This window comes from Talpa europaea (genome assembly GCF_964194135.1).
Source record: "Talpa europaea genome assembly, chromosome: 16".
NCBI classification, from domain to species: Eukaryota; Metazoa; Chordata; class Mammalia; order Eulipotyphla; family Talpidae; genus Talpa; species Talpa europaea.
The window spans coordinates 10,210,793-10,224,022 of record NC_140084.1 but is presented as its reverse complement, the minus strand read 5'-3'; the positions used below and the strand labels follow the sequence as shown (position 1 = coordinate 10,224,022).

General features: G+C 39.6%; 1 protein-coding gene across 1 annotated transcript in view; it reads right to left on the bottom strand.

Annotated features, from left to right (window-relative positions):
- PMFBP1 (polyamine modulated factor 1 binding protein 1) overlaps positions 1 to 11,722 on the bottom strand; it is a gene marked incomplete at both ends in the record, with an annotated part of 41,881 nt that extends 30,159 nt beyond the window's left edge. Inside the window, 2 exons of the mRNA XM_084256561.1 lie at positions 5,958 to 6,113; positions 11,672 to 11,722. Of these exons, the coding sequence (XP_084112687.1) occupies positions 5,958 to 6,113; positions 11,672 to 11,722 (207 nt within the window). The remainder of the gene's footprint in view (positions 1 to 5,957; positions 6,114 to 11,671) is intronic.
- Between the last annotated feature and the right edge of the window lie 1,508 nt (positions 11,723 to 13,230).

The window sequence follows — 13,230 nt, the reverse complement described above, 5'->3', positions numbered from 1 at the left end:
AGCGTGAGGGAGAGCATGAGCACACGTGTATGAAAGAGTGCTCACAAATTAAACATGTAAATGATGTAGTGTATTGGAAGGAAGAAGGACTATCTATAGAGGAGAAAAGCAGGGGAGTGAGATGAGCACAGCCAAAATGGAGGCAGTTGTAATTCTAAATTAAGTGTTAAGTGAGGACCGCACTGAAGAGGTGGCATTTGAGTCAAGACTTGAAAGCAGTGAGGGAAGAAGACTGCTGGGACCTCTGGGGGAAAAGAAAATAGAAAGTGCTAAGATCTGGGTGGAACTGGCTAGAGCAGAGACAGTAAGGGGGAAGAGCAGAACCTGACAAGGTGAGAAGGGAAAGGTCCACATAGGCCATTCTAGAGATTTAACATCTTCTTTCAGGGAGACAAAAGAGCCTTGGAGGACAATGAAGAGACGAGGGGCATGATCTCCTTAGATGTCTGTTCTAAAAACCATCTAAGGGGGAGGTAGAAGCAAGCGGAGAGACCATTAAGGAGACTGTAGCAGGAATCTAGGTGAGAAAGGATGGTGGACATGGACCAAGGTGGAGGTAGGAAGTAGTTGGATTTTATTCTATTTTCAAAGTAGAGTCCACAGGATTTTGCTGGTGCACTAGATGTAGGGTGGTGGGAGATGAAGGTCATCCAAGGTAGGATGATGCCAAGATTCTGGTCTGAGTCACTAGAGAGATGGAGTTTTAATGGCGTTTAATTAAGTAGGAGCTGAGAATCAAAATAGAGAAAATCTTTTCTAGGGAGAGCGGGAAGGGAAAGAGAGCAGCACACATAAGGGAGACATAATCCAGCTCAGAAACAAAAGGACAACAGTTGATTGTGTTCACTCTGAATTACTCTTCGTGGCTCTCCTTGAAGTTTATTTCACTCTAACTGTCTCAGAATAGAGAAGACAAAGAAAATGGATCACTAAAATCACCAGCAAAAGAAATCCTAGATAAAGGCAAGACTAACTTTTGGTTTGGATATTTGCTATGTGTGGCTGGATGGAAGTTGATGAAACTTCTTTCCTAAACCAAACAAAGGTGAATTTTGTATTTACTTTGGGAAGCCAAAATTACCAACATTTATATTTAATGCTTTTAGTTAAGTCCTTTCATTCTTTTTAAGATAAGAATATTACGATTCTTATAACTTATCTGTGAATGAGGTTTGGAAAGAAGGGAGTTGGGAGTAGTGTGTGTGTGTTTTGTGTGTGTGTGTGTGTGTGTGTGTATACACTTGTATAAGTAAATTGGGAGGTTCTCAAGAGCCCAAGCTCTCTGTCTACCCAGGTAAACTGGGAAGTGGGGAGCTACTTGGAAAAATATCCTGAATACTAAATGTGGACAGAATTAAATCAAAGGAGTGAACATCCGGGGATAGTTAATTTAGAAGAGCTTATTTTAGTAAAGCAAACACTCAATAGAATCCTTATCAAATTTTCCCCAAGCTCTGTTTCTTTTTGGGTTTGTTGAAGTTGAACTCATCTCTGAGAATTTATATAAACTGGATTCCTAGTCTTACTAGCACTGAAGTGTAACTTGATTTGCATCTGCCTTCTTCACTGCTGCATGTGTATGGCTCAGTTGAAAACTAACTATAGTCTCCTGATTGTATCTTCTTTCTCTGTTTCATTTCCCCATCACCAATTTTTTTTATTGCCCTAAAAGAATGGGAGAAGTGTCTTTCTTTTAAAAGGAGCTGCATTTTTTCTTTAGCCTCCCCCTCCTAGTATGAGATATACTATCTCTACTTAGTGCTCATAATGACTCTTTTCTTCAAAGCCTCCTGTGGGTAAAGAATGTTTTTTTCCTATGTATAGAAAACAGCCTGGCAATGAGACTGGTAAGCTGTTAAGAATTCCTCTTCTTCAAAGGTCATCTTTAATTTCTAATCTTCTGGGTTTAATTTTGTTATGGGATGATGATTCTAGTTTTAGGGAAAACTCCAGTTTAGAAGGTAAACACTGCACCTGATTTAATTTGGTAAAAAAGATCCAAGGACTTCTCGTCTGCAGAGAAACTAGAATTTTCTTGGATGAGAATTTAAACACTTTCACACTCTAGTTACCTATGGGTTTAGAGGAGTCACATTTCAAAGATTCAGAGAAATGCCTAGGTTTATTTAAGACATTAAATTTCTACTTATTTATTCCTAAGTATTTAAAAGATTATTTTTCCCTGAATTTTAAATTAATAGAAAAAGGCATGGTATGGATGAAGCCTACATTTCACTTATACATGTGCCAAAGAGCATTATCATAAAGACATCAATGCATTTCCTATTGTTTCTTTTTTTTTTTTTTTTCAAGTTTCCTTCTTAGTAAAGATGTGGGTATTTTATTAGATTCTTCTTTGATCTTTAAACTGAGATTTAGAGAAAATGAGCAAGTTGGAAATGATTTTATGCAAGTAAGGTTAGTGCATAGAATGACTATCAGAGTTGGACGTGATTCCCAAGGCCATCTGCTCCACCAGGTTTCTTAAACTTCTCCAAGGCTCAGCGGTCTTAAAGGATGGAGAGCGGTGGCCGGTAACCTGTAGGAATCTGTTTCCATATTTAGTCAACCTTTCAGTCCTACTTATGGTCAAAGAGATTATAGTTATTTCTCCCTCCTTGCCTGTGTGCCCACTTGATCACAGAAGGGAATTAATTGGCCTGGCATGATTTGCTTTTTCAAAAGTCACATTGGTTTCTACCCAATACTTTGTGCTTTTCAAGTTGATGCTAATTGATTGATGTTAAGTTCTATATTTTCCCTGATATTGAAGTTAAGCTGACAGGTCTATAATTACCAGGATTGTCCTTTTTCCCTATTTAAAAAGATGAGCACTTCATTTACCCTTTTTCAGTCTACAGGGACATTCTTTATCCTCTTGAGTTCTCAAAATAATCACTAGCAGCTATGTAATAACACCTGCCAATTCCTTAAGTACTCTTCGAAGTATGTCATCAGGCCCTGCTGATTTGCTTAAAGCTGGCTTTTCAAAATAGTTTTTAACCATTTTATCTCTTATTCTCATTTGCACTGACTCTCTTCTGTTTCAGGTTGGCATTGCTCTGATGACTGGATCCCTGCTGACTTTCTCCCCTTCATTTAAGAACTGAAAGTTTTATCTTTTTCCAGTCATTGCTATGAACTTTTCCCCCCAACTTTGAGGTTTAAATGAGATATTGTCCTTGTAACTTTGTTTTAGCCTTATATCACTAGAAAGGTTTATCTGTTACTTTTTATATCTTCTACAGATGGCATTTCTTGTACTTTCTGGACCAGGAGGTGATATAACTATTTTTAAGTGACACACATTTCTATTGAATACATCTTTGTGTTTGAGACATTCTTACTAGTGATCTCTGCTTACCATAGATTCACTTTTTATAAAAGTAAAATAATTTGGAATAATGTGAAATAAATAGTTCTCATCTACTTTTCACCCAGCTGACCATAATGTTAACATTTTGTATAACCATAGTATATAAAAATGGGAGCCTAAACTACACACATTATTGGGCTTTTACCAATTTTTCCCCATGAATGTGTGCGGTTTTTTTTTTTTTTTCTGTTCTAGGATCTAATTCCAGGTCCCACATTGCATTTAGCAGTTTCACTTAATTTTTTTTCATTCCTAATCATTCAAAGTGATATCTCTGTGTAATAATTTCCATCAAGAGTCTATTATTATTTACATATTCAACTAATTATTTTTATCTACAGAAATCAAATTTCTTACATGATTTTGTGCTAAAAGTGAAGTCCTCCATCTAGTTCAAAATCATTTTGACAATCTGAGCTCTACTGCAGATCAGGGATTCCTCCCTTGGCCACTGCCAATGCCAAGCAAGCTGGGAAATAACTCAAAAAGACCCTTCCTTTCTAGTTTGATCATCATTTTATTATGCTTTCTCTGTGGTCCCTTTCTTTTTGACTTTGAGGCACTCCTGTGATTCCTAGCTGCGTGAGGACTAGAGCGAGGCAAGTGAGGTACACATTTTAAGGGAGGACACAGCGAGGGTTGAGCAAGTACTGGGCTGGCACCTCAAGAGAGCGCCCGTGAATTGTGCACCTGAGGCACCTCGCTTGCTTGCTTTCCTCTCATCTCACCTCTGTCCCAGGATTTTGGAACATAATATATTCTTGATCTACAAGGTCATGTCATTTTCTTTCATTTATCCACTGCCCTGCCAGCCACTCCCTTAGCTGCACATGACATCTGATATCACATTTTAATGTTCTCACATAATTAAGGTCCTGAACTATGGCCTCCTGCTTATTTCCTTAGCTTCTTGTTAGATATTAGTCAAAATTTCAGAAAGTCTTGGGTTTCCCCTTTGTTCCTATATTACATTTCCTTGTGGAAGGCAGATTTTGCAGGGATTTTCTGAGTGGATGAGTTTAAAGCCTGCTTTAAAGCTTGTTTCAAGCTGTTAGACCTTCTTCTAGGCAATTAGAAAAATAAAATGCGATTTAATACCTTTCAACTTCCAAGTTGCCAGGTACTTTTATAAGCCACATGGCTTTTCCTGACTGGGGGAATAAATAAATTTGTGACAGCAATGGTGAAAATATCCTAAAATATTAATATTTAGAAATAAGCAACAATGAAAATATTCTTCCTGAGATCCATTTAGGAAGACCAATGGATTTTTCTGTATTCATGACTTCCTGATGTGTGGGGGAAGCAGTGCTCTGTAAGATAAGGAGAGTTGCTTTGTTGGTAGCATTTTTAGGGCATTACAGATGAACAATCTGTGGTTTCTATAGGGAGGTAGCAAGCCCTGGGACTACTCTTAACAGACATAATTAGAAGATACCAGATCTTTGAAAACAAACACAGAAGAACATAGGGTTGCATACACAGCAACTAAGAGGCTAATGTGGGGGTTACAGCAACAGATCTGTGCAATGAGTAACTGCTTTATGTTTGCCAATAATTCAAGTCCCTAAGTGAAATGAAAACTGCAAGTAAGGAATTCTTGGAAACCCGATGTTTTCAGAGACCTGTGGGGAAATATCCCCCAGCTGACCCCCAGCTTGTGTGAGTAAGTTTACAGGCTGGCTTAGAGAGATTAATGGTAGAGTTTCCAAAGAGAGAAACTTCAGGTTAAAATGAAGTTGCCTCTGTTAATGAACTGATTAGTTTACACTGAAGTATTAGTTCAAAATCACAATCTCAAGAAAGAACAGGTCTTCCTGTTCATACATGTGTAGGACAAGTGTCACCCTCAGTATCTTGGCTTGGGTTCTTCTGGATGTAAACCCTGTGGCAGGGAACGGAGTATTGAGTAGTGGTTTACTTGGTGATCTTAGGAAACTCTGGTAGGAGAGTGGGAAAATGTGACGAGGAAGGGCAGTGAGCTGCTAAAGGGTGTATTATCAAGCTGACTGCCAATACTGGGGTACTGAGTTCCAGGGAGACTCTGAGACAGAGCAAAGAGCACTGATTAATATGCAAGAAGGATAAGATATTTAATCAACCATTTTTCTACCAGTCAATGGTTAAGGGTTGCCTCTAGGACATTCATTCTTTTCATTTCATTCATTCTTTTGCACTATAGCTTCATCTAGATTAGGTTCCTTCACACAGAAATGCTTGTGGGCAGAGGGTAGTGGGTGTGGTAATAAAGTGCACCAGCTGTGCAGAGGAACAGTGATATCTCCAAGTGGGTTTTTATTTTCATCGTTGACTTACAATTTTTTCTAAAATCCAGTAGATGATGCTACTCTCCATATAGAACTATGATCTGGTCTTTTCAGGACCATAGACCTCAAGTGCTATAAATCCAGGTGTGGAAAGCCAGCAAAGGAAAAGATAAGAGCCTCAGATGTCAGATGGAGAAGCCCTTGAAAAGCCTGAGGGAAGGGAGTGTGTGAGTGTGTGTGTGTGACCAATGGAAAAACTTTCTATTGTTCTTGCCCCGGTACCATAGGTGGGGAGCAGTTGCTGAATCCCTTACATGGTTGTTGTTCACCATCACCTCTTCCAGACTGAGCTCATTCTCCTGCAAGGTCTTCCCCTGTCTCTTGCAGACATCATGTAGATTCTTGATGTCAAGTTGCAGGCTCAAGAGCTTGCTGTTCAGGTTGCTAACATCTCTGTCTCTCTCCCCTGCCTAGGCAGTCAGAAAAACAAAAGCATCAATTATAAACTATCAAGAAAATGTTTACTTTGGTTCACTTAACAGGTTGACAGATTTTAAATTTGCTGGAAATTTGTCCATCAGCTCTTTGTTGTTATTACTCATCCTGTGTAATATTTACACAGTATCCATTTGTGAGGTGCCCGAGTGCTCTGTATTATTCAATTACTTACTTATATTAATTAATCTTTACCACACCGCTGTGGGTGCATCACAGACACCCTGTTTTTCAAGACAAAGTTAGTGTCTAGAATAATTCCAGGCTCCCAGACTGTCTATAAACATTAATGGTTCTGCCACTGATGAAATGGAAATAGTGAGATGGCAAATGACCTTGTCAAGACTCTAGTGAATCAGTGATGGAGCTGGTGTGGATTCTGGTATTGCTTCACTTTCTTTTTTACTTACTAACCTGAAAGACTTCTCTCACCCATAAACCTAATTCTCTTCTTTGGAGATGTCCAACATTGGGAGTAAAAGTAAAATTTCTGGGCTGAATGTATACAAACTGTCTTTAATTATGAGTGAAAAATACTAGATCTCTTATTATTTTATTATTTTTTATTTTTTTAAGGAATTATTTTATTTTATATAATTCTTATATCATTTTTCATTTTTGCATAATGTGCATTTTCATTTCAGTTATATTCCCCATACAATTCCCATCCCCTTTTTCTGATCCTAATCCCTCTTCTCCTCCCCCTACCCCCCATCGTAGTGTGTCTCTGGTGTATAGTTGCTCGTTGATTTTGATTTTTACTTTACTGCAATTAGTCTTTTTCCTGGTCCCTTTTTACGTTTTCTAAATTCCTGCTATGAGTGAGACCATCTGGTATTTTTCTTTTTCTCTCTGGCTTATTTAGCTGAGCATGATCCCTTCCAACTCCATCCACACTGCAAATTGCATGAGTTTGTCTTTTTTGATTGCTGAGTAATATTCCATTGTGTATATGTTCCACATCTTCTTGATCCAGTCATCTATTTTTGGGCATTTGGGTTGTTTCCATAGCTTACCTATTGTAAATAGGTAAGTGCTGCTATAAATATAGGGGTGCAGGTATCCTTTTGAATTAATGTCTTATTATTTTATTGCCGAGTCAGAATGGAAATTAGGGCCTCCCTGGTGGCATAGGCAGTTGAGCGCAGCACTGCGAAGCTGTCCACAGCCTCTGCAGTGCTGGTTCCATCCCCACTGGCCTCAGAGCAACCCACATGACAAGCAGACCTCTCGCATCTCGCCCGCTGCTCCCCTCAGCAGTGTATTTTAGTCTGCTTGTTCTGTTCCCTGCTCTGTCTCTGCTGAATCTTCTCACCCTCCCATGCATCTTGGCTGTGCCCCAGCTCTTGTATAAATAAAATAAATCTTAAAAAAAAAAGAATGGAAATTGGTGACTAAGATCAAAATGGAGAGTATGGAGCATGGTGACTAGGGTAGAATTGGGGGTAGAGCTGTGATAAGCAGGTGGGCGCTCTCTAGTGTGTGTGCCGCAATGGTGTGAAGAGAGATTTGGAAGAAGACCTTTGTGAACCTGTACAGTGCTCTGGCCCTGTCACTGTGCAGATCTTTCATATGACTCTTGAGGCCAGCTATTTCCACCTCTGAGTCTTAGTGCTAGAATGGAGGCCCCTACTATTATGGTAGGTGCTTGTCTTAAGTCATATTACCCAGAGCAGTCTCATAGGTGAGGATTCATGGCCTCAATTAAGGAAATACTCCTAAGAGAAATCAGCAAGGAGGTGGGGGAAGCAGGACAGGGAAGGGGAAAAAAGAAAGCAAGGGCATGATCCAGACTAAGTCCTGTGGGCAGTAGCTTTAGCCTGAACCCACAGGGAACTCTGGAGTGTAAGTTACCCTCTGAGTCTGTTCTGATTAGATGCAATGAAAGCGGGGCTGTCAGACTCAGCATCATTCAGCCAATGGCTAAGGGCTGCCTCATGGGCTGTGAGCTCCCAAGGACATCCAGCACTCTGTTCTTATGAGCAAAGTGACCCCAATAGCTCAAGGGCAATTCTTCTAAGAGAGTTGCAGGTGCAAAAGCACACAGAAGGCAGGAGATATGTGCGCAGAAATGGGAAAGTGATCCAAGCCACAGTGCCAAGGTCCCATATCTGTTGAGTTGCAGAACGAGGAGAGTTTTGCTCTCCCGACCCTATAGCCACCAAATCCACTGATAGCTCTGGCTTCATAAATATCTGACCTGCATAACGCATACTCCCTGGGGAGCTGGAGACCTGATATGGCACAGTAAATCAAGCCTTACTGGACAGGTCAGTTGGAGAGACCTCTGATGAGGCTGAGGGGGGTGGAGGATTACCAGGAGAATCGGACGCGGCAATGTCAGTGTATGCGGAATTCAGAAGGTTTCCCAGAAGTGCTGCTGTCTCAGCTGATTTATTTCTTCATTTCCATTTAGTACCTGGATTTTTTTTAACCACTTTACAGTTTAATTAGGTTAACGGCATGGCTCTGTCATTAAAAGGATTTCATTATCTCAAACTCTCCCTCTTCCTTCTCTTGCTCCCTTCCCTTGTGCCCCACTTTCAGAAAAATAACAGTGGATGTCAACTGCCCCAAGCATGTGATTACCATTAAGACAATTACCAGGGACTCTCTTAAGAGATTATGTGTAGAGCAGCAAAAGCAGCAGTGTACAGACACTTTTCTAACTAGAAAACAAAACTCTTGACCCAACAAATAGCAGCTGTTTGAGTCTCAGGCTTTAAATTTCTTCTCTCATGGTTATGGAGGCTCACTGGGGAGTAGGGACCTGGGGCTCCCTCCCTGCCTTGACACAGAAATATCTTTCTTTGGCCTCTATGAGCAGATTAGGTGACAGTACAATGCCTGTTCTACAAAAGAGCCAAATGCCCTATACCCTGAACTTGATGCTGAATGTATGCATTCAAGGTGAGGGCCATGTCACCAGATTGTTACATATGGAGGCTGGCACATTGTGGACCCATTAACAAGATGCTAATGCCTGAGTCTCTCCAAGCTGAAAGCTAAATGCATTCCCCCACATACGTCTCAGGCCAAGCACATCACCCCCTCCCTCCAGTTCTGGGTGTTCTCCTAGCGGATTTGCCAGCCCAATACTGTTGCAGCACGAGGACTTCAGAATTAGATCTTTAATGTAGATGATCTCATCTAATTGGACATTAGCATCACCCCAGAGTCTCTGAGGTAATTTCTTCATTCATAAAATAAGACCTTGGAATAATCTTTCTTTGAGGATTCCCTAAATCAGTTGAACAACAAGTGTGTTCTGCTGGATGTCAAGTGAAGTTTGCTTTTGAAATCAAAATATAATCATGCTCTCATAAAGGCCAAATCATAAAGGGCTTTTTATTCATCAGAACAGGAATGAAAATGCTGGGAGAGCAATAAAGTGATTTCCATGAACTAATATTTTGTAGTCTCATCCTATTTTTTTACTATAGGTAGTTGTAAGAAGAGGCTGTGCTTCCCTCAGAACCCCAGAAAGGCACGTGTTTCTGAGGTTCCAGTAAATCAAATTTCTGGCTGCTATCTTGCGCAGAGGTCACTGGCACTATTTCTAATCCTATCTTCATTATGAAGGGTAAATTCCAGGCAGATGCCTTTTGAGTATCAATATGCAGTAGGAATTGATTTAACCTGACATTTCATCAATCAAAGCTCTGTAACCAACACTGGGGCATGAGATGAACTAGGAGTCATAATGCTGACCCTCAGGCACCATCTGATCCTGTCCTGGATCTGAAGTCATTAATGATGGCTGAAATCACAAGCCTCTACCGCTGGGTGACTTTTCGCTTACATAAGCCATGCACTCAGGTAACCAGTTTTGCCTCTATGAGGTTGGAACCCAGTATTTCTGTATGAAAGATGTGGTACTGGCAGCAGCTACCTACCCACAAGCAAAATGGTGAGCACTGATATGAAGTTGCTACCATACTCTGCATAGTTATTGGAAAATAGGTTACTTACTGGAGCAAAATTTCTGTATTGATTCAACAGGTCTTTTTTTCCCCTCTTTCCAAAGAGCATGCCTTTTTGAACATGTTTCAAAAGCGGGGGAGAAATTTTGCTCTAAGCTTCCAAAGTATTGATGGTCTTATGCTTCTTCTTGGGGGAAACAGATGTTAAACTGAAGCTTGTGATTCAGTAGCATTGTCAGATGCCAAAGCTTCACAAAGATGCAACATGGCACCATTCCCAAGGATCTGGCACTTGGATAAGAAAGTTTGAGTGGCAGTTTCTAGAGTAATTTTGGAGTCAATCAACAATACTATAAAGGTATCTTTGGAAAATTATCTTTTATGTCTAAGGATAAGGACAAATCTTCAACAAACAGTGGGAAACCACTTGTAATGACTACTACCACAACTATTCAGTAGATAGCAACTTAGAGAGTTACATTTTTAAAAAGCATGAAACCTTAAAAATGAGTGTTACTTCAGGAATTTTTAAACTTTACTTATATAGTAAAGTGTAGTAGAGTTTACAGTTATCTACAGTAATTTCAAACACTATTATTGATATTACTAACTTGATTCCTGAGTTTACTTTTTTATGTATTGCAATTTTTGGGAATTAATGGACACTTATATGAGGTTTTTCATGTGAGCAAAAATTTTGGAAGCAATTATGTTCTTATAGTGAAAAATGAGAATTTTTATTGTATTCTAAATTCTTTAAAAATTGGCATGCTGTAAAAGTATCTGGATACACATGGCATATGGTTGCGGTCAACCACCTATGGAATATGGGCAATTTTTATTGACTTGGGAAGTTGCCACATACTTTTCCCCATAATATCCCTGGAGAAATGATTTCACTAGAAGGTAAGCTTCATGAGAACAGAGATCTCTGTCTATTTTGTTCATTGCTTTATCCCCAGCCCCTAGAACAATGCCTGACACATCAAAAGTGCCAAAGTTAACAACTGGAGGAAGGGATGCCTTTCTAGAAATTCCATACCAAATCCTTACTCCCTGCAGAAATTGAACAAATCCTGTACAACTTCCTTCAGTAATCCATGAGGAAAGAAGTTGAAAAACCTCTTTTATAAGCTGCTTGCAAGGTAGGAGCTCTGTTAAAAAGCTTATGCCGTATGAGACAACTCTATACCAACTAAAAGATTCTCCTTAAATTCTTTCTGGAACAAAGCAGAGAAGACATAACAGAGGCTGACCCAAATATTAGACTAAGCAGAACACTTCCTATATGCTAAGCACTAATGTTTTACATGCAGTATTAACTTCATTTTCACAGAAAACCTTTGATATAGGTGCACATTATTCATGTTTTCTAGGTAAAACAAAGGAAGCTCAGAGAGGGTGAGCAACATGGCCAATATCATACTGCTGCTTAAGATATGGACCCTGACCCACCTAGCTCAGGTCTGGGCTCTTAAATGCTGTGTTTTGCTGTCCAACTCTATCTGTGATTTTTGGGGTCCTTATTACTGGAATTTTGAATCGTGAAACTTGAAGTCTTTGTAACAAAGGTTCAGCTATATGCACATAGAAGAGTTAAGGAGCCTTACCTCATCTTTCAATTCCTTGGCACTTCTCAATTCTCCTTTAAGGCTTAGCATTTTCTGAGCTTTGTTATAAACCTGAAAAAGTTTAAGAATTTAAGATGGAAAAAGTGTAAATGAGTCTTGCCCTTTAAAGATTTTCCCATGTAGATGTGTGTCCTCAGCAGGGAGCTTGGAAAAATTTCCTGAATGTTAGTGATACCTACTTGCCTATCCATCTGTTTGTGTTTTCAAAACCTGAACCAGGAAGACAGTTTCATATTTTTACCACATTTTCAAAAAAACACTACTTGGTGGTTAAATAGTTTTTGATTTCATTTTGCTGGAAAGCAAAAGGCCTGAAATGATCTTACTTTCTGGATTTCTAATTACTCTGTGACTCAGATGTAACTAACATTATGCACTAATTATGAACCATACAGGATGTGCATAACCCAAATTAATTCTCACAGTAATCCTGGGAGACAGATATTACTATCCCCATTTTGAAGAGGAGGAAGCTGAAGCCCAGAGAGTCTAAGTGACTTATTCAAGGTCACACCTGCTCTCTTACAGCTCCACAAGGAGCTTCCATTAACTTATAATTATTTATTTGGAAATATCTGATATGTAATTTTCTGAAGCACAGAGTTGCCACAATGTTGGGGCTTACTTATAAAGCTAAGAAACTTGTAAAGTGCTGAGAATTAACTAAATAAAAAAGCTTCAAAGGAAACCAAAGACTTTTGCACATGTATGTATATCAGTGCAGGATGATGCATCAGTGGTTACAATGCACTGTATTAAAATAATCTGATTCATTATGTTTTTAACTCTAAGAAAAAAGGAAATTTCCATCAGGTACTTACCTGCAGAATAGTTCCAAGAATGAGAAGCTATCAAAATACTCATTCTTTGTAATGAACCACATCCCTCACCCCTAATATAAGCCAAGAGGAAGAAAGAATGTTGGTGAGGCATGGAATTTGGAATGTTTTATGGGGTTGTATTCTGATGTGCTGCATTGTTTACCCTTTTAGGTCCTCAAGTGCAGAGATGCATCATGGGAACAGTGATGTAGCTTGGGCTTACCCTGTAGGAAGAAGTCAGGAGATTATTGCCGTAACAAACACCCCCAAATCTCAGTGCTGTAAAACCATGAAGGTTTATTTCTCACTTGGCCACTTGTCCTTTATGAGTCAACTGAGGCTTTGTTCTTCATTGTCCTCAGCTGGTAGAACCTCTATTATCTAGTATGTTGCTTATTGCCATGGCAGCAAAAAAGGATCTGCTTGGTGAATCACCTGCAGGCTCTTAAAGTGGAAGTCATGCACTTCACTTCTGTTCACATTTCATTGGCCACAAGAAGTCACTAAAAATAATACGGTTAGGCTGCTATAACAAAACATCACAGTTCTGGAGGCACCAAGCTGAAGGCACCAGCACATTTGGTGTCCAGTGAAGACCCATGTTTGGTAAGACTGCCTTTTTTACTGTACCATCATGTACTGGAAGGAAGCTCTATGAGGTTTCTTTTGTAAAGGCACTAATCCTATTCATGAGGGCTCCACCTTCATGATCTAATC